The sequence below is a fragment of the Balaenoptera physalus genome (assembly GCF_965194825.1).
Source record: "Balaenoptera physalus genome assembly, chromosome: 10".
Lineage (NCBI taxonomy): Eukaryota > Metazoa > Chordata > Mammalia > Artiodactyla > Balaenopteridae > Balaenoptera > Balaenoptera physalus.
Genome location: NC_138889.1, coordinates 72,539,909 through 72,564,339, shown reverse-complemented (window position 1 = coordinate 72,564,339; position 24,431 = coordinate 72,539,909). Strand labels below are relative to the sequence as shown.

Below are 24,431 nucleotides of genomic sequence, written 5' to 3'. Positions count from 1 at the left end.
TAAGATCAGAAAAAAGAAAGGAAGCACAAAAAATCAATATTAGCAATAAAAGCGAGTCTATTACAAATGCAGCAGAAATAAAAGAATATGGTGGATAATATTATATGGACAAGAATATTCTGCAATATCACTGAAATCATAAATAAACTAGATAAATTCCTATAAAAATACAATTTACCAAAAATGACTCAAGAAGAAATAGATCTATACCTACTGAATAAATTAATCAATAGTTAAAACTCTTCCCTTAAGGAAAACACCAGGCACAGAGAAATTCACAGATGAGTTTCTATCATTCAAAGGAAAGATAACTCTTCCTTTGTCAAGATCTTCCGAAGAATAAGAATAAAAGAAAACATACTTCATTTTATAAGACTGACATAATTTTGATACTGAAACTAAAGAACACAAGATAGGAAATCTTTAGGACAACCTCATGTATAGACATAGACAAAAATATAATAAATAAAATATTAGTAAACAGAATCCAGCTATATATATAAAAAGAATAATAAATCATGACCAAGTTGGGTTTAGCCTAAAAATACATGGCTTCTTTAACATTAGAAAATAGATTAATGAAACTCACTACATTAATAGGTAAAAGAAGAAAAACCTTATGATCATCTCAATAGATGGAGAAGAATAATTTTATAAAATTCAACAGCTGTTCATAACAAAACCTTTAGAAAACTAGGAGTAAAAGAGACCTTCCTTAAACTAATTAAAGGGCATCTATTGAGAAAAAAATATACAGGAACAACATATTTAATGTTGAAAGCATTTCCTGTGAGGTCAGAAACAAAATTAAAATGCCACCTCCCACCAACTTCTATTCATTATTGTATTAAAATCTTAGCTAGTGTAGAAAAAAAGAAAATGTATAAAAATGGAAAGAAACAAAACCATCATTATTCACAGTTGATATGACTTTCCACAGGGCTTCCGCAACAGCACACAGCCAAGGGGGTGAGTGGAGGCTGAAGTTGGCCTCTGCTGTGACCACTCAGCCACACTCCCTACACAGGGCTGAGTCCACCAGACACAGACCTGCAGTTCACATGGCAAGCCAAGTCTCCATGGGTCTATGTCTTCCCAGACATGGTATCTTTCCCTAATTCCTATAAAAATGTACCATGAACTAGCAAGTTACCCTACCAATGTGGAAAGACCAAAAGTATCTACAAAGAAATTATTTTAATTCATGTAAAGGCTTAGAAAGGTGGCTAAAATATATATACACAAAAGTCAATTATAGTCCTAGACACCAGTACAAAAATAAAATGAAATAGAAGAGAGGGCATTAACAAAAGCAACAAAGATATATAAGGTATACAAAAATTAATCTTAAAATGTGCAAGTCCCTTATTGAGAAAATGATAAAATATTGTTAAAAGATATTAAAGAAGGCCAAAATAAATGAAGAGGTATCTCATGTATATAGACAGGAAAATGTCAATTCGCCATAAATTGACCTATAGATTCCATGCAATCCCAATCAAATCCCCACAATGTTCTTTCCTAGCACTTGATGAGTAAACCCAAGACTACTACTGAAAAAATAAAGAAATTGGGAGGACTTTTCCTGCCAGATAGTAAGATTTATTTTCAAACAGTAAATACAATGTGATATTGACCCTGGAATAAACTTAGAGAATTGAATAGCAAGCCCCAAAATAGACCAAAGCAAGCGTGGAAACTTGATTAATGAGAGAGGAGAGGGAAACAGGAGAGACAGAGTGAAAGCACATACGTACATCCCAAAGCATAAGCAGAAAGTGAATTGGGAGGGGTTGGGGGTGATTCCCACTGTTGCTCCTGCCTGGTATATGAGGGGAGAGCTCCTTCTTGCCCACACTTATTGCCCCTGAGCCTCCCTCTTGCCCCAGAGCAAAGACTGAGCTGGTTTGGGCAAGAGAGAAACAGCTAAGAGGGTTGCTCTCAGAACCCCATTCTGCAGACAGAAAAGCCCAGCCCATCTCCAGGAAAAGCATATGAGAAAGCTTCTGAAAATGAGAAATGGAAGGTTAATTAAGAAGACCTGGTATATGATTCTTTTAATGTGCTATTAAATTCAGTTTGAATAATCAAGTGGGATTTATCCTGAGATGTAAGGAGGGTTCAACATACACATATCAATAAATATAATATACCACATTAATAGAAAAAAGGATAAAAACCATATGTTCCTCTCAATAGATGCAGAAGAAGCATTTGACAAAATCTGACGCCCTCTCATGAGAAAAGCTCTCAACAAATTGAGTATAGAAGGTGCATACGTCAACATAATAAAGGCCAGATATGACAAACTCACAGTTAACATCATATTCAATGGTGAAAGTTTGAAAGCTTTTCCTCTAAGATCAAGAACAAGACAAGGGTGCCCACTGTCACCACTCCTATTCAACATGGTACTAAAAGTCCTAGCCAGAACAATTAAGCAAGAAAAAAATAAAAGACATTCAAATCAGAAAGGAGAAGTGAAACTGTCTCTGTTTGCAGATGACATAATCTTACATATAGAAAACCCTGAAGACTCCAAAAAGCTGTTAGAACTAATAAATGAATTCACTAATTTTTTTTTGTTTCAGGATACAAAATCAACATGCAAAAATCAGTTGTATTTTTATACACTAACTACAGACTATTTGAAAAATAAAGAAAACTATCCCATTTACAATAGCATCAAAAAGAATAAATTACTTAGGAATAAATTTAGCCAAAGAAGTGAAATATCTGTACACTGACAAATAAGACATGGATGAAAGAAACTAAAGAAGACACAAATAAATGGAAGCATAGCCCATGTTCATGGAGGAGAAGAATTAATATTGTTAAAATGTTCATACTACCCAAAGCTATCTACAGACTCAATGTAATCCCCATCAAAAATCTAATGGCGGGCTTCCCTGGTGGCACAGTGGTTGAGAATCTGCCTGCCAATGCGGGGGACACGGGTTCGAGCCCTGGTCTGGGAGGATCCCATGTGCCGCGGAGCAACTGGGCCCGTGAGCCACAACTGCTGAGCCTGTGCGTCTGGAGCTTGTGCTCCACAACGGGAGAGGCTGCTATGGTGAGAGGCCCGCGCACTGCGATGAAGAGTGGCTCCCACTTGCCACGACTAGAGAAAGCCCTCGCACAGAAGCGAGGACCCAGCACAGCCAGAAATAGGTATGAATAAATAAATAAATTAAATTTAAAAAAAAATCTAATGGCATTTTTAACAGAAATTTTTTTAAAAATCCTAACATTCATATAACACTACAAAAGACACCAAATAGCCAAAGCAATATTGAGAAAGAAGAACAAAGCTGGAAGCATCACACTTTCAGATTTCCAACTATACTACAAAGCTATAGCATCAAAACCATATGGGACTAGCATAAAAACAGACACATAGACCAATGGAAAAGAATCAAGAACCCAGAAATAAACCCCTGCATATATGGTCAACTAATATTTGACAAGGAAGCCAAGAATACTCAAACGAGAAAAGAGAGTTTCTTCAATAAATGGTACTGGGAAAACTGGATATTCATATGCAAGAGAATGAAATTGGACCCCTACATTTTACCACTCACAAAAATTAACTCAAAATGAATTAAAAATTTAAATGTCTCGTAAAGCAATTATACTCCAATAAAGATGTTAAAAAAAAAATTTAAATGTCAGTCCTAAAACTCTAAACCTCCTAGGATAAAAGTCCCTTGACACTGGTCTTGGCAATGACTTTTTGGATCTGACACCAAAAGCATAAGCAACAGAAGTAAAAATAAACAAGTGGGACTATATCAAACAAAAAATTTCTGAACAGCAAAAGAAACAAGTGAAAGGCAACCTACAGGAAACTGGGAAAAATATTTGCAAACCATTTAACTGCTAAGGGGTTAATATCCAAAATATATAAGAAGCTCATACAGCTCAATAACAAAACAAAACAAAAAACTAATTGAAAAAATGGTCAGAGGGCTTGAATAGACATTTTTCCAAAGAAGACATACAAATGACCAACAAGTATATGAAAGGTATTTAACGCCAATCATCAGGAAGTGCAAATCAAAATCACGATGAGATATCACCTCATACCTGTTAGAATGGTTATTATCAAAAAGACAAGATACAAGCGCTGGTGAGGATGTGGAGAAAAGGGAACCACTGTGCACTATTAGTGGAAATGTAAGTTGGTGTAGCCACTATGGAAAACAGTATGAAGTTTTCTCAAAAAAATTCAAAATTGAACTACCATGTGATCCAGCAATTCCACTTCTAGGTATGTCTGAAGGAGATGAAATCACTATCTCCAAGAGATATCTGCACCCCTATATTCCTTGCAGCATTATTCGCCATAGCTAAGACATGGAAACAACCTAAGTGTCCTTCAATGAATGAATGGATAAAGAAAGAAAGAAAAAGAAAAGAAAAAATATATATATAATACACATATATATCACAATGGGATATTATTCAGCCATAAAAAAAGAAGGAAATCCTGCCATTTGTGACAACATAGATAGCCCCTGAGAGCATTATGCAAAGTGTCATATAGAGAAAGACAAACACTGTATAACCTCATTTATATGTAGAATCTAAAAAAGCTGAACTATAGAAACAGAAAGTAGATTGGTGGTTGCCCGGGGCTGAGGGTTAGTGCATATGGGGAGATATTGATTGACGGGTACAAATTCTCAGTTATAATATGATTAAGTTCTGGAGAGTTAATGTATGCATGGTGACTATAGTTTACAATACTGTATTGTATATTTGAAAGTTGCTAAGAAAGTATTGAATAGATCTTCAAAGTTTTCACCACATGAATAAAAAGGTAACCATGTGTGGTGATAGATGCATAACTAACCCTATTGTGGTAATCACTTCACAATAAATATGTATATCAACTGATCACATTATACACCTTAAACTTATAAAATGCTATATGTCAATTACAGCTCAATAAAGCTGGGAGAAAAAGAAAAAAAAAAAAAAAAAAAAGAAAGACCTGGGCTTTGCCGGATACCCACCACCCTGCTAAAATAGTCTACGGCAGACAAGAACACAGGATCATCAGTGAGAAAGCTGCTGCAGAGGGCCTGCTTTTTGCCCTGACCTGCCTTTGCATAAGCAGGCAGAGCGGCCAGCACAGCCCTTCACTACTGTGCCTGGGTTGGGTGGGCTGCCCCAGGCTAAGAACACTTCAGCCTACGTGGTACAGGTATGCGGGGGCAGATGCTGTCATCCTGGTACTTGTGCCACCTCATGAACACTACAACCCCCATCCCATGCAGCCTTTAGAACTCCCTTTCCAAACCCAAAGGGTAGCACAAAAGAACATAAGCCAACAGCCAAGAAACCTGCAGCCTCACCTCAGCTCTGCCAGCAACTAACTTTGTGAAATTCATCAAACTACTTAACCTCTCTGGGCCTCTTTTTTCAAATGCAAACTGGAAATAATATATCTTTGATTACCTGGCACAGTTGTTATAAAGGCTGAAATACAACTAGAAGATTACACTGCTTTGTATCCCTATACAAGGTCATAAAAATAAGAGGGATTTTGTTAGTCAATATGGAAATAAGAGCCTCTTAAAAGAACCAAAGGCGGAATTTCAGGCAAAGTAAAAGAGACCTGGGCGAGGATAGAAATCTCAAAGTTAGGGTCTTAACCAAAATTCCTTTTAGTATTACGTAAGCAAGAAACATGGAATATCATAGGACAGGTCTTCAGGAACCCAGTTTTACAACCCTGTGGTTCATGAAAAGGAAACTGAGGTTCAGAGCGGGCAAAAGACTTGCCCAAGTCACAGAGTAAATTTGTAGCTGAACCCAGACTAGAATCTAAGTTCCTTCTTCCCTTCCTCTCAGGTTCTGTTCAAAACCTGGCCTAGTCCACGATGCTACCTTCGAGAGGGTGATGACCACCTGAAGAAAACCCCACTGCCTCCCCCAGGACATTCACTGAGGGATGCCAAACTCAGGACACTTATTTTCCTGGGTCTACAGGTTCAGTGTGCTGATGCGTATAACTCATTCCGCTCTGGAAATTCCTCTGCCAGCGCCATAGTGCAAGACAAACAGATTGTGTTGACCAAGAGCTTAAGAACCAATTACTCATCCAGCACAGATGCAGGGGTCTGGGCTGGCAGGAGCTATAGCTTGAATCCCTCTGACTTTTCAGGAAACTGTCTCCAGCTCAGCACCCCCACCCCCTGACTAGGATCCTGAATGTGAGGATGGAAGCACAGCAAAGGACAATTCCATCTGAAATCCTGCTGTTAAGTCATAGAATTCTGCATGCTGTGGGGAAAGAACAGGACCTCTTCTTAAAACTGTGGCCTTCAGCTCCTTGGGACAGCAGGGTTGGGCTGAAAACAAGTGGGTTTGGTGAAATCCCTGGGGGCCCAGCTGCAGGCCAGACCAAGCACTGCACTTTCACCCCAAACATGCATCCCAGGTGCCCAGCTAGCGGCTGTGAAACCCCCTGTGGGCTGCTCTCTCAAGCTGGGCAGGGCCTCTCTCTCTTGCAGTGGCCTCAGGCCCAGAACACCCAGCCCCTCACCACACCTGTCACCTCTCCCTCTGGCAGGCACCCTTGTGACAGCAGCCCCCACACTCTCTCACATCCATGGTCCCTTTGCCGAGGGCTGTGAGTATGACTGAGGTAGAGATGGTCGCAGGCCAGGCCACATGAGTGCGTGAGGGAGATCCAAAGCCCGGCTCTCCCCCACTCACAGGCAGCTCCTGCTCCCACATCTGAGACCAGTCTAACATCAGCCTCGGTCCAGGTCAAGAGAGCATCTGCTCTGCATCAGGCTGCAGCTAGATGATAGAGAAGTCAATGAATAAAACAATTTCCTTTTTCTTAGAATTTCCTCTTCCACTGAAAGATTTATATATAAATGTGTAATTAAATAAGACATAGTAATTCCTCCAAGATGAGTTCAAATAAGATGCTTGACCTTTCTCTGCCACACATGCTCTATATGGCCTTGGACAATTTATGCCCCTTTTCTGGGCTTCCAATTTCCCATCTGTGAGAGGAGAGGGCTGGATTAGATAAGCTCTCCTCTGAACCAAATGTTCCTACAATCCAAGGACCCCCTCCCCAGAAGCTTCTAAAATAGTCATTTGTGGCCAGAGATGGGACCCAAACTCTTTTCTCCAGCTTGCTCTGCCCCAGAACCCAGGCTGCTCTGTGTTCTTTGCTCAAAGACAGCTTTGAGTTACAGGAGACATCTAGGGTTTTGTCCCAATGATGACCACTCACATCACCTGCTGCTCTGTCGGCCATTATAGCCCCTACATCACTGTATCCTTGCCTGCTGTGCATCTGGGGCCACCCAGCGTTCCCCCCAGCCTCAGGGTCCTTGGTGGCCATAAGGCCAAGCAGGCTCACCCAAGGCGATTGTCTTCTTGCTGGCTGCCCAGTCCCCAGCCTATTCTAATATTAGTTTCAGCCGCTTAAAACACAGCTCTCATTGTGACATCTCGCTGAAAATCTATTATGTCTCCCCAGTGTCCCTCAACTCAGGTCTGAACTCCTTAGCCTGGCACTCATGACTCTCCAGACCCTGTTTCCAGCCTACCCTGCCTCTTTGGGCCTCACCAAACTGTCCTTCCCAACATGTCCCTTATGTTCACGCTTCAAGGCAAGTTCCCTGCTATTCTTCAGGACTGACTTGCTGTCCCCACACATCAAGATTCAGCTTAAACGCGGCCTCCCCCTAGACGCTTACTCTGACCCCCCAGACCACAGGGCACCCAGAATCCTGAAGTGCTCCTTCCCCCAGTATTCACATAGCTTGCCCTTCCACTGCCTCCTGGCCTCTGTTTAAATATCTGCATATCAGAGAGAACCTCTTGACCCGGTATAAATGTACAAGTCCCCTCCTACCCTTGGAACCCCCTTACCATTCTTTATATTTCTCCACAGCACTCAGCACCACTTTGCATATATCAACCTGTTTACTATCTTCCCACATCAGAAAGCAATTCTACTCGGGCATATGTTTTGCTCACTGCTGTATCTCCAGTGCCTAGAACAATGCCTGGCACAGAGTAGGTGCTAAGTAGATCGTTGTTGAATGAATGACTGAGAGAGGGAATGAGTGAATGAGTCTGTAACTTAGATCCTGGGCATCTTCGGGCACTTTTCCAAGGTGCTCTTATCTGATGTGGCTGCCATTGTCCTATGTCTGCTCAGCCCCAACCCTGTCTGATGTCACGGCAGATGGACAGCGCCCATTCTGTGGGGCTCTTTGTAAATGACAAACCTCAGAGAACTGAAAGAGCAGCTTCCGGAGGGGTGGGGCCAGGATTAGTCTACTGCCTGGTTTCTAAATGCCACGTTTTAAATCCCACTGTCCCGCCCTCCCCCCAGCCTCTCTGCAAATTCCACAGGGTTAAAAGGGCAATCCTGGTAGAAAATGAAGAAGAAAACAAAAGTGTCCTCTTCTCCATGGTGGGGCTCATGGGCAGCTGTGTCTCTCTTTCCCTTTCAAGCCTGAGCCCCAAGTATCTCTGCAGAGCCCAGCTACCACCTTCTACCTCTCTGATCAAGGGGCTTAATTCCTAAGCTCTCATCACCATTGAAAGAGGGGACGGGACACTAGAAAAGCAGGAGGTGAAATAAGAGGAGCAGTTGGTGTGGTGGCATCTCCCTCTCTTCCTGGTAACACCCTGCAAGCACACATGGCCTTCGACCAGTAAAGTGACACCTCCCCACCCTGACGTCTCCTCATCTGGGCTCCCGGGCTGTGAGGACCATATGAAAGAGGGATGAAGGAGAGGGCGGGGAGGGTGACTCATCAGCCTTGAGTCCTGCTACAGATCCAACATAAACTCTTGTTTGTGGATGGATACATGTGGTTGGGCGGGTAAGTGACTGAGTGAAGGCGAAACAGATATTGAACGAGTGAGTGAGGAATGCAGGAGTGAGTGAGCTGGAGTGACTACTGGCATCTTTGCAAGGAGAGCTCACTGGACTTAGTAAGACCCTCTCTGAATTCTCTTTTAGGCCTATATCTAGTGCAGTCTCAGGGGTGGGGAGAAGGTTGGCAATTCCTGACCCATGTGAATCATGCACGTAACTCTCAAGTTCCAAGGAGCCTTCATAAATGCTTGTTAAATCCTTCGTAGCAGCCAAGGAGCCAGGTCAAACCACCTGGAGGCCCCTCAGATCTCCTGTATCCTCTACAAACCAGAAAGGGGGGTACAGCTCAGGGATGCCATGTGATTTAGCTATCTTCTCCAGGAGCTCCTTAGAATTGCCCAGGAATTAGCTGTCACCTATCACCAGTCCCCTCAAAGCTCTTGAATGACAGTCTAATTTGTTTGCCCAGAAGACGGTAAGATGTTTGGGGGGGGCAGACGTGGTTGAGAGGTACCTCAAATGTAACATGTCCTAAAATGAATTATCTTTCTCCCCAAATCTACTTCTCCCCTAGAATTTTTATTCTACTGAATGGCACCACCAGCTGGTTGCTCAGCTGATAAAACTTCATTCATTCATTCATTCATCCATCCAACATATATTTGTGACATGTGTCAGTAACATGCTAACTACTAGGATAAAGCAATGAGCAAAACTCATCATCAAATAGGAAAAGTAAACATTAATTATCATGAAAACATTGTAAATAAATGTAAAATCACAACTATGATAAAGCCTTGAAGGTGGTACATGGTGTTGTAAAGCCCTATAAAATGGGATTTGACCTAATCATGGAAGTGACAGCTGAGCTGAGAGCTGAGATATAAGTAGGAATTCAGTAGGTGAAGACACGAAGGAAGAGTGTTCTAAGCAGAAGAACAGCAAATGCAAAGGCCTGTGGCCTTGCCAACTGACAAGCCCAAGGGACTGAGACAAGGCCAGGAGAGAGGGTGAAGAAAGAGCTGGGTGAGAGGGTATAGGAGTGGAGGCAGGGGTCAGACAAATTAGACTTTGTAGGCTTATTAAAGAGGTTGATCTTTAGCTTAAGATCAATAGGAAGCAACTGAAGTATTTTTAAGGAGGGAAATGACCTGAGTTGTGTTTTTTTTTTTAAAAAAACTTTTTTTAAAAAATTAATTTATTTTATTTATTTTTGGCTGTGTTGGGTCTTTGTTGCTGCGCTCGGGCTTTCTCTAGCTGCGGCGAGCGGGGGCTACTCTTCGTTGTGGTGCACAGGCTTCTCATTGCTGTGACTTCTCTTGTTGCAGAGCCCGGGCTCTAAGTGAGCAGGCTTCAGTAGTTGTGGCACACGGGCTTAGCTGCTCCGTGGCATGTGGGATCTTCCCAGACCGGGGCTCGAACCCGTGTCCCCTGCATTGGCAGGTGGATTCTTAACCACTGCACCACCAGGGAAGCCCATGAGCTGTGTTTTAAAATACATTTGGCTGCTGTGTGACAACAAATTGGAGGGAGTATAAGTAGACCAGTTAGGAAGTTCTCACAGTAGTCTGGTAAGATGAAAATGGTGCCTTGAACTAGAGTGATACTGGTGGAGACGGAGAGAAGTGACGGATTGGGGAGAGATTTTCAAGAGAACATCAACAGACTTGGTGGTGGATTGTATATGAGCTTTGAGAGAGAAAGGTGTTGAAGATGATTGCCAGCTCTCTCTGACTTGTGCAGCTGTATAGATGAAGGAGCCATTCAATGAGATCTGAAATACCTGGAGAGGACCACATATGAATAGGACACTGCCGAGCAAGAATGCAGAAATTCCGTTTTGGACACACTCAGCTTGACAGACCTTGGAGATGTCTATCTCCCTCCTTCGTCTCCCTCACCTTCTGCATTCAACCAGCTACCTGATTCTACTTCCTCTCTTGCCTGTCTATTTCAGGTCCTTGTAATTATTTCCTAGATAATTGAAAGAATCTCCAGGCTCTCTCTCCTTCTAATCCATCCTTTCCACACTGTAGGTCTTTCTAAATACCGCCGCCTCGAACAGTCCCTCCCTCACCACCCATCTAAACCACACTATCCTCTCACTCTCTGTCTCAATCACTTGAGTTTTTCTTTCTAAAAACCTATAATAATTTGTTTTATTTTTTTATTAAAGAAATAAATATGGACATATAAGTATATACCCTAGCTCTGTTTGCTAAGAGGGCATAAATGCAATGACACACCAGTAACAGGGAGCACATGTAGCCCCAGGTCTTGGTTTCTAATACTATTCTTCACTAAAAGGATCCAGGGCTCCTTGGAGAAATGACTAATTCCAGGGCTGGAGCAAGGAAAGAACAAAATGAGCCTGGAACATCTTGCTAGAGCAACAGTAACCAAATGCTCAGAGAATCATGGGGAAAAGTCAAAAGAAACAAGAGCCAGTCTGAGAACCTCCCACTGATCAAATCTTGTACATTTCGAACATCAAAATAAAATATACAAATTGATTAAACCCATTGAATAAATTAATTAAGAATTTATGAGTTCATAGTAATGAAGGAAGGGAGGAAAGGAGGGAGGGAGGAAGGGAGGAGAGAGATAAAGAGAAAGAGAGAAAGAAAGGGAGAAGGGAAAGATCTTTCCTACAGAAAAATGCCAACTAATAAATACAGAAGAAATGATGGATTCAAAAGTATCAATGATGATAAAATTAGTGATTAAACGTTTGATGAGGAACAGGATGTTTACAAAACCTCGAAGTATCTCTCCACAAATTACTTATTGATTACTAAGGGAAAAACAGTAATTTCACAGGAGAAACTGGTGAACGTCACCTCAAGCAAGTGACGAAAGTTTCCATCACCAGCACTGGGACAGTCCCCGCAGCCTGTGCTTGCTGGTATGCTAACCTCATTTCATGGTACTCCTGCCCAACATGCATAGCTTGAATCCAGTCATGTAGAACCATCAGATAAACCCAAATGGAGGGATATTCAACATAATAACTGGCCTATACCATTCAAAACACAAAGGTCAAGAAAGATAAAGCAGAGGAATTGCTCTGGATTAAAGAAGACTGAGGAGACATGATAACAAAATGCCATCTGTGGCTTGGACCCTGAACGGGGCGAGGGAGACAGGAGAGCTATAGAGACATTATTGGGACACAACTGTATTGTAGTAAGAGTATATCTTTTTTTTAAGGAAATACACACTTAAGTATTTACGGGCGAAGAGGCACCATGTCTCCGATTTACTCTTAAATTGATCAGAAATATGAATATTTTATATGTATTCATATACATGTATGTATTCATATATACATATACATAAAACCATAAATATATAATTATAATAAATGAACAATAAAGTATAAATTATACAGATAATTGAAATATACATAAATAATAAAAAATAATGTATTTTTATATTGTTGGAGAGAGAAGGAATGAAAAAAAATGAAGTAAATGCAGTGTCTTGTAATCAATTAAGGGATACAGATAAAGATGGATTTCTTTTACCAGTCTTGCAAATTTTCATTAATTTGATATGATATCAAAATTAAAGCTGACATAAAATTGTTTGTTTTTATGTTTGCTGAATGAATAAGTGAGCCCATATCCAACCATGACCCTCCCCTGCTTAAAATACCTCAGGGGCTTCCCACAACTGTCATGATAAAAATCAAAACACCTCAGCACAGCCACCAAGGCCTGACACTCGACAGCCCTTTGTAAAGTCTCCCATCTCTCTCTCATCAATACTGACCAGTACCCTCACTGCCTCAAGTCCCCCAAGCTTACCACACGAGGCAACATTTCTGTGCCTTCGCATGTGCTGGTCTCTCAGCCTAGAAAACCCTCCTCTTATCCTCCTGGAATCTTCCTGTTATCTTTCCAGATCCAGACCAGGAATTTTCACCTCTGGTAAGTCCTCCCTGATTGCCGCAGTTAGGGGTGACACTTCCTCTTCTGATACACTAATACCTGCCATGATCATGTCCCACAGACAGGCTTGTCACTGTTTGTTCACAATCCTGTCTTGAGGACTGGGATATTCCCAACACCTGTATACCCAGTGCTCTGCATGGGCCCTGGCACATGACAGGATCTCAGTTAATACTGCAGCATGGATACATGAAAAATAGTGACTAAACTTTCTGCATCCTCCAAGAGAGCTCTCTGGCTTCAGTCTCTTTCACGATCCTCAAAAAATACAGAAGAATAAGGGAAATTAGTTCTTCTAATTTTATGCATGAGGAAAGTGAGGCCCAGAGAGGGTAAGAGAAAACAATGTACCCAGAGGCTGAGCTAGAGCTGGAATCCAGATCTCTTGCCATCAGCCCAGTGTTCTTTCCGAGAAGGTAGGTGGGACAAGAAGGAAGAATATGTCATTTACAGTTGACCTGTTCTATGCTGGACACTACACTTCAATAAACTTTCCAGTGCTAGCATCGCCACTGCATCATATGGAACCCCTTTTTACAGACGTGGAAACAGGCTCCGAGTCAGATCTGTCTGACGGCAAATCCCGTGCTCTTTTCTCTGCACATTGCCAGTATATACAGCCCACCTCTGACCTTCCATCAGAGGCAACAAGATGGCCTGAGTCAATCGTTCTGTCCCTCGACCATGTCTTTTAAACCAGCACCACACACAGACCCACAATGCAGCCCACACCCCCAGACGACAGGCTGCATTTCACATGGTTTCCAAACCCAGGATATTTGGTTTGTAAGACAAAACCTCCGTTTCTCCAGCAGAAAGTGAACACTATACACAATTACCCAGCCAAATTGCTGACGCCTAGACACTGCCTCACGCCGAACAGGGTCTGGTCTGCCCAGAGACATCCTCAGAGGATCCAGGACTCCCCCAGAGCTTGGCACTGAGGGCACCATGTAGCAGGAAGAGAGGAGACTGGGCTGGCTGGATCACAGTGTCTGGGTGTAGGCTCAGTCCCCAGAGATTGCTCCAGGGAAGAAGTGAAGACACAGAAGCCCACCCCAAGGGAGTGGTTGGCAGAGAGGGGGCGGGCTTGGCAAGGGTATCCCTGCCCGGCCTGGGAGGCCTTCCTCACCCCACCCCTGCTTCCCACAGAGCAGCAGTCTCCATCTGAGGCTGGAAAGGCCAGTGATGCTGATGATATTCAGGTCCTAGAGCCAGAGAAGGCAAGCCCTCAGCTCTTCCCCAGTTGGCCCAAAGGCCTGGACTTCCCTGCTTTCAGGGCCTTTGAACTGGGGAGTGGTCAGTGGACCACAGACCACAGTCTTCACCACAGACTCCAGCATCAGACAGACCTGGGATGAAATTGTTGCTGGCTCTGACCTAATCAGACCTAATGGGCTAATCATTTAACCTTGCTGTGCTTCAGTTTCCCTATCTTTAAAATAGCAGCGCCTGTCTCCCAGCATTGTTCCAGAGGTTTCCTGAAACAAAAGATGCAAAGAGCCTAACAAGGGGGTTGGCCCTTAGTAGACACTAAAACATGCGAGTAACCGTGAGTAAGCCTTCCCCCACAGAAGTTCTGACCGCCTCACCCAGTGCTCTCTTGCTGGATTTTAAACCTGCTTTCACTTGGTTGAGCTTAAAGTCCAGGGAACACCCAGAATCCTCAGCAGAGATGCAATCAAGTCTTAGTCTTACCTTTTTGAGGTGGCATTTACCTGGGAAGGTACAAACCCGTCACCCGCACCAACCCACCAGCACACCACCCGGTGCCAGGCATCTCCTGGGGCCTCAGGCCAACGATTTCTCCTCCCCTTTGTAACCAAGTGTTTCTGGGAGGATTAATCTTGAACATGGGAAACAGCTGCCAGCATCGGGTGACTTAATGCATACTGAGAAGCAAGATCTCAACACAACGCCTGAAAGCCCACCACGAGAGTCCTGGTAAGTAATCTTTAGTGCTAAGCATTGCCCCCCACTCCTCCCCTCTCCAAATACTAATAGCCTTGGGCAGGCTAAAAGAATCAGTCTTAGAGTAAATTAGTTAGGGGTCTCGCCAACTTTGCAGTGTGGCTAGAGCCCTGTCCTGCATTCAGATGACCATGATGACACACATCTCTTGCAGATAAGAGGTGACAATTGACTTTCTGACCACGTGGCAGACTTGAGAGCCCCTCATGGGGAAAAGGAAAAACTGAGCACTAGCCTATAGCCTCACAGATCCAGGGGAGGGGGCAGAAGGGCCCTTCGTGTGTGCCCATGCTCCTCATCCTGAGCTCCGGCTCCAAAAGGGCCATCCCTGATCACAGACCATGTGGTCCACGTGGTCTCCTCTGAGGGAGGCAGAGCTTAGGTCCAAGAGACACAGACCTCTCAGCAGAGCCCTGAGCCTAGGCGGGGTCACATGAGGAAGGGGTGGCCATAGGGCCAGGGCCAGGCATAGGGCAGGGGTCAAACTCCTTCGGGCACCCAGACACTCATGCTTTTGAGACAGGGAGAAGCTGGCAGTTGAAGCAGTCAGAGGAGGGGACGTTTATCAATGGCCCAATTCATTCACAACAATCCCCATTGTCTGAGCCAGCACAGAGATGGGCATTTTCTCCCAGAGCTGCTGGGAAGAAAAGCCCCAAGACATGGTCACAAATCAGAGCCCCAAAATACAGAAGCCAAAATTGAGACATATGGTTTGAAAACCAGATGAAATATTTGAAATTGGAGATGTCCCCCCAAAATCCGTGCAACATGGTTCTCATCCTCAGAGACCAATAGAATGCTTAATTGCTGATTGTTCATTTATTTATTCTGATCTCTTTCTATGAAGGATGTAGGAGTTTACAGTTAAAGATGGGTATACTATAAAGTTATTAAAGCAGAAATTAAAAGTCAAAGCCATGGTTCCAAAGAACACATTTACTAGGATGAACCAATAAGATGACCTAAGAGCTTCCTGGCAGCCAGAGTAAGAAGGGAAACACACAGGTGATGTCATGAGCTCAGCAGTCACACAGACCTGTAGAAATCCCTTGAGCACTCTAAGCTTCAATTTCCTTGTCAGAGGAAAAAAAAAAAAAAAATGGGACTATTAACCTAATAAGGTTGCTGTGAAAAGTAAATGAAATAAAGCATGTATTATAGATTCAATAAATAGTGGTTGTCATTACTACCATTTTGGGGGTTGTCTGATTTCTCTTTTAAATTGGAACTATGTTACCTTAATAGGGTTGCCTTGATGCTCTATGAGTCCTAACTGTTGCTCTGAAATTCTGATTGGTAGGTATATGTATTTGATGAACTAAAACTGGGGAACCAGCCTGGGATTCACAGTGGGTACCTCATTTTTCCACTGGAAAGGAGCAAAGCAAAGGCTCTCCCTTTCAGCCTCGTCTGCAGATGGGAGACTCAAAACAGGGTTGACTAAAACCAAAAAAGAGAAGAAATCAGCCCAGCTCAACTCACTTCTCCTCCCTGTCAGATGACTGTCTGGGCCCAGCCCACAGAAGGCTCACTGCTTTTCTGCTGCAGGGGGAATCCAGAGAATAAACTAGAGCGTGGAGCAAATTACAGGTGCTGAGCTCTGCCTCAGATCCCGGACTGGCCCTGCTTGCCTTGCCGGACGGTCCTTTTCACTCCTAAAAAGGTAAGACTACTCCAAGAGCACCCTCAGTTCCAGATCAAATGGGACGCCCTGAAGGCACTGTATCAACATCTGCCCTGACCCCCAGCCAAAGCCCCCGGCTTAAGATATTTCCTACTAAGCCAGTTTCTTAGATTTGTCCAAGGTGCCACATGTAGGCTAAAGGGCACCGAAAAGGGGGCCTAAAAGGCTGAGAGTGGGTCAAGCCAGGGGTGCATGTGTGTGCATATGCGTTTTGCCCACGGAGATACCTTTTGGATATGTGTCACTGACCTCAGATGTACATACGGAAAGCAGGTGAGTGTTTACACGGCCCTCCTGAGATACAACGTGTGCAAGACTGGTGTGGGTGGCGGGAAGTTGTGCACACATGAGCAGCTGTGAGGGTGTGGGTGTGGGTGCCCTGTGAGTGTCTGTGTGTGGGCATGGCTGAGTGGTCCTCCCACCTCCCCCTGGAGAGACAGTGGGGCTGTCTCCAAGCTGTCTCCCCAACCCTGGCCAGTCAGCTAGGCTGGCTCAGACCCCCATTCACTCCAGTGTCGGCGCTGAACTCCTGCCCCGCTCAGAGTCTTGAGAAACCAAAGCCGAGTGACCCACAGAGAAGGCACCCCAGCTGGGGACAAGTCGGGTCACCCTAGAAAGTCTGAGTTCAGATAACACTCCTTATCCCCAGCTTGTCTTCATCTGCTCACTCACACGCATCCAGCCATCGGCTCATGCACCCACTCAGCCCCATGGAGCCTGCCTACCACGCTCACGAATGCATATCCAGCGTACAGACACGGGGCAGCAGGGGCCACACAGACACACGTGCCACCTATGGGCGCACTCCAGGCCCACCTACACAGAAGTTCCCACACACACTGACACACTCACACCCTGGGACATATGCTAGAAAGTTCCCTATGCTCACATACCAGCCCAGACACACGTCCTCCCACTGGCGCTCGCTCCCACTCACAGGCACTCACACTGATACACTTACACCTACTATCCAAATAGTCACAAGCATGCTCTCTCCCGGACCGGGCTGGGCACCGAATCCAGCCCGGGGAGCGCCGCCTACTTACTCCGAGCGAGTGAGAGCGCGTGTGCGCGGCTGCATGCAGCGGCCAGGCCAGCGGCGGCAGGCACAGCTGGGGCTGCAGAGGCTGCGAGCAAGTGACCTGCTCGGTGGCCCAGCCCGAGGGCCGCCGGCTGCCCGCGCCCCACCCCGCTCTGCCCCCGCCCGCCGCTCCCGCCCGCCGCCGCAGGACCTCTGGCAACAGTCCGCTCGCTGCCAAACCTCTGCCCCGCGTCAGCCACCGCTGCCTGCAGTCCCAGCCGGGCTGCGAGGCTCTTTTGGTGCCCCTGGCAGTGCAAACTTTGTGCTCTCAGCTGTGGGGAGCCCTGGAATGGGGACGCGGTCAAGTCTAATTAGAGACCTGGCTCACACGGGGCCGGGCGGGAGTCACGGCGGGTAAGCATCCCGGACCCTCGGAGCCGTCCCGGCCCTGATGCCCACATGTGCCCCACATGCCAACATCTGGAGAGGAAAGGGAGTGCGTTGGAACTGAAACAAAACAAGGAGGGGTTTGGGTGCGGTTCACAGGCTCTGCGGAGGGAGCGCTGAACTTTGAGCAGCCCCCAAACGCCCGGAATGCCACTTGGTTTATTGACCTCAGGTGCTTCCCTTTGGAACCTAAGTCGCTCACGTAAGATCGCTGACCTGCCAGAAAGGACAGAAGATGGTTGCAGAGACTCGTTTTAACTTGGGGCACATCAAACTTCCGCTCTGGACTTAGTGTCAGATGGCTAAGTCTAGAGAAGAAGGCTGATTCCTACCCCAAAGCTCAGGAATGTCGCATTCCATCCAACCCCCTCCACCCTGCCATGAGTCATTCCCCACCAGGGGCCTGGAGTTCCTCTACCCACTCTGGGGGGTGGGCCACCAAGGAAGAGCAGAGCCTAGCCTCCCTTGGGCACTGTTTCCAATTTTGAACCCACTCATTGGCAGGAAGTTCTCCTTGGCATCTAACCTAAATCCCTCATGTGCAACTACTGTATGTCAATATGCTCACACTTTGTGTTCAGGGACAGGAAAACCAGCTCTGTCTCCAAGACACAATGACCACTCCAAGGTCCCATCTCAACCTCTCTTCCTTGACACTAATACCCGTGTTCCCCTTTTCGGGCCCTGGCTAAAAGTGATGATTGCTCCCTGGCCCTGGACACATTGCAGCTCCTGACATTAACTCAACTGCCTCAGCTCTCTGGGGACCCCAGACTCTGTAGATGCCCAAGTCATCCTCCTCAGACAATCCAGCTTTGACTGCAGCCTCCATCCATTGGAGACACCCTGATTCTACTCCCCAGACCCTTGAGAGGGGCTTCAGTTCCTATCTCAGCAAAGGCTGTCTCAGGGCCTGGGGACAGAGCTTGAAGGCCCAGCCATTCACCTGGCCATGCATTAACACTGAAGCCACAGCCTTCCTCAAATGGGCAGTTTCCTGAATCTTTGAGTCCATTTCTGGTAGATCAGGTAGTGTAAAAAAAAAAAAAAAAGAAAAAATAGCCTGGACTTTATCCTCAAAGAAACCTAACCTTGCACACTGCCTCAACTACATTCTAGCTATGCGTCCTTGGACAAGTCACTTAAACTCTCTGAGGCTCAGTTTTCCCATATTTACAATGGGGATCATAATAATCTCTGCCTAGCTCGTACGTTGTTGAAAGTATGAGATGAGCTCAGGAATGTAAAAGTACTTGAATAGCTAAGATGTTTTTTAGTATGTTAGAAATGGAATGAGGCTTAGATCATGAACAGGATAAATATTAACAAAAAGCCTCAGAAACATTTCATTCCCAGATACAAACTCTGGGTCTGAGTTTCAGGTAAAGAGAGGAACAGACTTGGTTTTTTAGATATTCCCTTAGGACACTTGGTATGTATGTTCCCCACCTGCATTCCCAAACACACACACACACACACACACACACACACACACACACACACACAGATACACACACATCCACGTTCCCAGATACATACAGCACAGCCCAGCTTCCTGGGCTCATGTCGGCCCCATAGGCCCCAGCCTCTTATACCCTCGCTGGCCGTCTCTCCATTCCCAGGGGGCCTCCTCATGGCTCCAGTCTTGGCTGCAGCAACTCCAAGTCTCTTTACAGGGGCCCCGGCGGGCAACTCGTCTCTCCTTGCCCATCCTTCTGGGCCATGGCCCCTGCAGGCCTGAGACTCCAGGCAAAGGTGGCAGAGGCCTTCTCCAGGGCAGCTCAGAACTGAGGCTGCGGGGGGGGCTCAGAATTGGAGCATCGTCCCCCTCAGCCTCCTCCCCTCCGCCTGCCTGGCTTCCAGTGCTGTCCTGCTTAATTCTTAATGGAAATTCCATCCCCGGCGCCGGCCCTGGCTGCCTCAGGGAGTCCAGGCTTGGGCCAACAGCAAACTCCACCCAGAGACAGGAGGCCTGCTGGGCCATATAAACACAGATACACACATATTCACATACATACATACACACTCAGCAGACAGACATGCCCAGAGTCATTCACAAACTCGGAGAGTCTCACCCAGACACATACCCCGAAGGATAATAAATATTATAATCACTAGCATTTATTGCATGGTGCTAAGTTTTTTATAGGTATCAGCTTTCCTAATCCTCACGATTACACTGGGTTCGTGGACGACTTAGCTGTTATCCCTAATTTACACATGGGGAAACTGAGGCACAGGGAGTAATAACTTGTATTAGTAATAATAGCCTAATACGTGAGCACCAGGAACCATGCTCAGGGCCTTATGTGCATTGTTTCATTTTGCCACCATAGTAACATTTTGTAGAAGTTATTTTTATTCCCATTATACAGACAAGGAGAATGGAGGCCAGATGGTTTAAATCATATGCCTGTAGCCTCACAGCTTGTGAGATGAAGGGAGACTCTATATAGATATGTGTGGGAGCCCTCATGGATGAAAAGGGAGACATACAGGTAAACAGATACATGCAGACTCTCAGGGGCACAACCAAAAATAGGTCCCTCTACCAAAGGAGAAGCCACAGAAATGGTTCAGAGCTGCATCAGGCAAAGGTCCCCTCTCGCCTGACGCCATGTTCTTCTTCCCTCCCAAAAGGCCCATCCCAGCTCCACCAACTTCAGGAGTCACTTCAGGAAGGACAAGTTAGACCTAAATGGAGGGCAGATTTCAGGTTTACAGTTCAGTCAGCCAGCCTGAACTACAGTCAACCCACAGCCTCAGCTCCAAATCTAGTTTGCCCAGCACACCCCACATGGTCACTGGAAGAAGTCTCAGGTGCTCTCTTCTGAAGGGATCATGAACGAAGCTCATGCAGGTAGCACCTCAAAGACTCTGGCACTGTCAGGGGCTGGCCAAGGAGGGCTCCTGGCCCCCAGACCCAGATGAGGCTGCACAGGACCCACGGGACAAGGCATGGCACCAGAGCCCAGGCCTCAGGCAGAACAGAGCATGGGCTGCCCGAGGGAGCTGGTGCCAGCTCCAGTTTTGCAGAGAAGTGGCAAGACTTTGGTGGGAGGAGGGTGGGCACAGGAGGGGCAGGGCTATGATATAGGACAAGTCACAAAGTCCAGAGCCCTGGGAGTTGGGAGAACAGGACTGGAAAAGAAGAGAACAGAAGAATTTAGCAGTCCAGGAACTTGTCCACTGCTGGAAATTTCCAGGCTAAGTTAGACATCTCCAAGCAGGGGCTGTGCTGGCACTGGTACTCGTTGCCAGCAGCCCCAGTAGAGTGCTCAAGAAGGCCTACCATGGCCAGTGTGATCTCTATTGTCTCTCGTCATTTCCTACTCCGTTCCCCTCCCAGAATTCCTCGACTGTTCCTGCTCACAAGCCCATCCACTCTGTGGTCGGAGAACAGCCCAGCATGGCAGCCTTGTGGGGCATCTACTTTGGAAAGGGGTTTTTCCAGAGAGGCATGCACAATTTAACCTGGAATCATGTAGCCAGGCAATGGCTCTAAGAGGAGGAGACATTCAGAGCCCAAGAATCTGCATTTCTAAAAGGTTCCCAGCTGATGTGGATGGTACTGGTCTGGGGGCGTCACGCTCTGAGAACCACTGCTTTATAGAATAAGAGACAGTCAGAGGTCATTCCAGCTCAAAACTAAGGTGCAGCCTAACTTTAGAGGGGCAAATGGTTTCTTCTGAAAGGCCCCTAAAGAAAGAATTTCCATTCCTGTCAGTAGTCTGTACTTTCCTTTCCCCAGCCTCCATCTCCCCAGCTTCTGCGCTGGCCCTGCCCTCTGTTGGTCAGTCTCCCTTGGACTTTGTGATGGCTTTCTCTGCCTCAGTCCATCTCAAGTAAGACACAGCATCCTCCACTCTGTCCTCCACCTACTCAGAAAAGGTTATCAAGATGAGGAACCTGCACAAAAATAGCTGATGACCAGACAGGCTCTCATTTCCGAGGACTGAGATATCAGATCAGAAGGTCATGATGATCACAGCTGAAATGCCAGCCCACCCAGAGATATGAGCGATGGGCAAGGATCCCAGCACCCATGGCTGTGACCTTAAGTCCTGCAGTCCCCTCCTGCAGCCTTGAGACATGCCCATGGAGATGCTGTCCTGCCTCCAGGGGTGATGGTGGGATAGGCCACTCAAGAAGGACTGGGAGAGGGGAATCTGGCCATAGGCCGGTGTGGACACCCCATGGACTCACTTGGGCCGTCTATCTCTCTCCAGGCCTTCCTCTACAATGCTCTCAAAAGGGGAAATTTCCCTCAACTCCCAGAACCAGTGTGAGAACCTGTAATGTAACTAGGATGAAGGACGTAAGGACCAGAAAGGCCCTCAGCGATCTCTGGGAGCAGGGATTCTGAAATTTTATTACCCACCAGAATCACTGGGCGGGGGAGGGGAGTGAAATGCAGGTTCCCAGGCCTCCCTCAGAGGTTCTGATTCAGTGGGTTGGTGGTGAGCTGAAGCCTGGGTATCTCTCTCTTCCCAATCCATGTTCAGTGACTTCATGCTGGTAATTTGAAATTGGCCATAATGGAAGTATTTATTTACACCACAGAAATTGGGCAAATACTACAAATCAGGGCATTTTGTTTTGTTTCACTTTGGTTTGCTTTGGAAAGCCTGTTGTGGACAACTTCCCAGCCCACTGTGGGGCATGTGCGTCTCTATATTCAAGCATCCCAAGCAATTATGATGCAGGGCTTTTTGAGAAAAAATTGATCTAGCAATTAGGTTCTAACTCAAACCCTTCATTTGACAGGGAAACTAAGGCCCAGTGAGGGAAAGAATCTTGGTCGAGGTCACCGTAGTAGGCCCCTTGTGGGATCACTGCTGCTCAGTTCAGGACAGCGGGGGCAGGCAGGCAGCCCTGCATTTTTCTTGGCCCTCTCCTGCAGCCTCTCCACCACACACCAGCTGTGGCTCATTGGCTAAGAGAGGCACGGCAGGAAGGTCTCGCCCCTTGTAAGCCAATCAGATTGACTTTCATCAGCATTTAGAATTTTAATAAGTTGGACTAGAGGTTATTAGTGGCCAGATCACCTGACTGGAGTGCCCTGGCCAGCAGTGCCCTCAGCACATGAACTCCAGCTGCTGATGGCCCCAGGACTACCCTGCCCATCCCAAGCCTTCACTGCTCAACTCTTCATTAAATTCAGAGAAGAGTTGAATTTCCTCCCAACAAATTCCCTTACTTAAAGTAACAAGATATTTCCCATTACTTACAAGCAAAACCATCTTGAGAAACATAGCCACAGAGTAAGTTAGTGAAAATAAGAGCCCGAGATTCCTGCCCCTTTGTCTTTCCCCTATTTCCCACCCTCAGACAGGATGCAAAAGGAGAGTGTGTAAATATGCAATTCTCCAGGGTGGTGGTTTTCCAAGAGTGGTCCTAGACCAACAGCATCAGCAATTCCTGGCATCGTGTAGGAAAGGTAAAGTCTCAGACCTCCTCCAACAACTACTGAATCAGAAGCTCTGGGGCTAGGGTCCAGCAAGCTGTGTTTTAACAAGCCTTCCAGGTGATTAGTATGCCCGTTACACTCTGAGGACCACCATCTTAGCAGGAGGGGCTGTAGCTTCTGCCTTCCTAACAATGAATTGAAGGCTGTTGAGCCCAGGGAGGAAAAGCGATCAGGGTGCCAACTGTGTGGCCAGCCACACTCCCTCCTGGCTAGCATCCTTGTCCCCACACTCCTGGGCAATCTCAGGCATCCGAGCTGTGGCCCTGCATCCCAAGCTAAGACAGAGGCCCTCTTTCCAAAGTCTAAGGGGTAACCCCTTTCCAACAACAGCAGGACAGCCTCAGCAGAGACACGGCAGAAAAATGCTACTTCTGTCACTGTTTTGGTGCCTAATTAAGGGAGTGACTTAGTGGACATTCCTTGGCCCTTTGGATCTCAGAGGATTGCTCTGGACAGCTGGGGGACAGCTTCAGATGTCCTTCTGGAAGGAAGCCTGCTGAGGGCCTGGCTCTAGAAACCACTTTGGCTTCTCCAGCATGAATCTACTGTTTCCTCTGCTTCCTGTGCTCCGCGGGTTCAGGGAGAAAGATGAGCTTCGAGGGTAACTGGAGAAGTGAGGTCTTGGGAAAAGGAGCAAAATAATAATAATAAAACTACTATGGGCTTCCCTGGTGGCGCAGTGGTTAAGAATCCACCTGCCAATGTAGGGGACATGGGTTCGAGCCCTGGTCCGGGAAGATCCCACATGCCGCGGAGCAACCAAGCCCATGCACCACAACCACTGAAGCCCGCGCACCTGCAGCCTGTGCTCCGTAACAAGAGAAGCCACCGTAATGAGAAGTCCGCGCACCACAACCAAGAGTAGTCCCTGCTCACGGCGACTAGAGAAAGCCCGCACACAGCAACGAAGACCCAACGCAGCCATAAATAAATTAAAAAAAAAAAAAAACTACTATTATTACATAAGAAGTCAGTCACTGACTTCTTCCCGTATACAGACCTGCTGTAGTAAGCAC

The 24,431-nt window shown here is 46.2% G+C and overlaps 1 protein-coding gene across 7 annotated transcripts in view; it reads right to left on the bottom strand.

Annotated features, from left to right (window-relative positions):
* Nucleotides 1-24,431, bottom strand: part of INSC (INSC spindle orientation adaptor protein) — a 129,937-nt gene that overhangs the window by 104,010 nt on the left and 1,496 nt on the right. The window contains exon 1 of one of the 7 annotated variants that reach the window (XM_082476546.1): nucleotides 19,485-24,282. The exons of 2 other annotated variants lie outside the window; for them this stretch is intronic. In XM_082476546.1, coding sequence (XP_082332672.1) covers nucleotides 19,485-19,580 — 96 coding nt within the window. In that variant the 5' untranslated portion in view covers nucleotides 19,581-24,282. Of the gene's footprint in view, nucleotides 1-14,517; nucleotides 17,083-17,523; nucleotides 17,666-17,877; nucleotides 19,446-19,484; nucleotides 24,283-24,431 lie in introns of those variants that run through there. 4 more of the 7 variants (XM_082476547.1, XM_082476549.1, XM_082476552.1 and 1 more) reach the window with 4 other exon arrangements.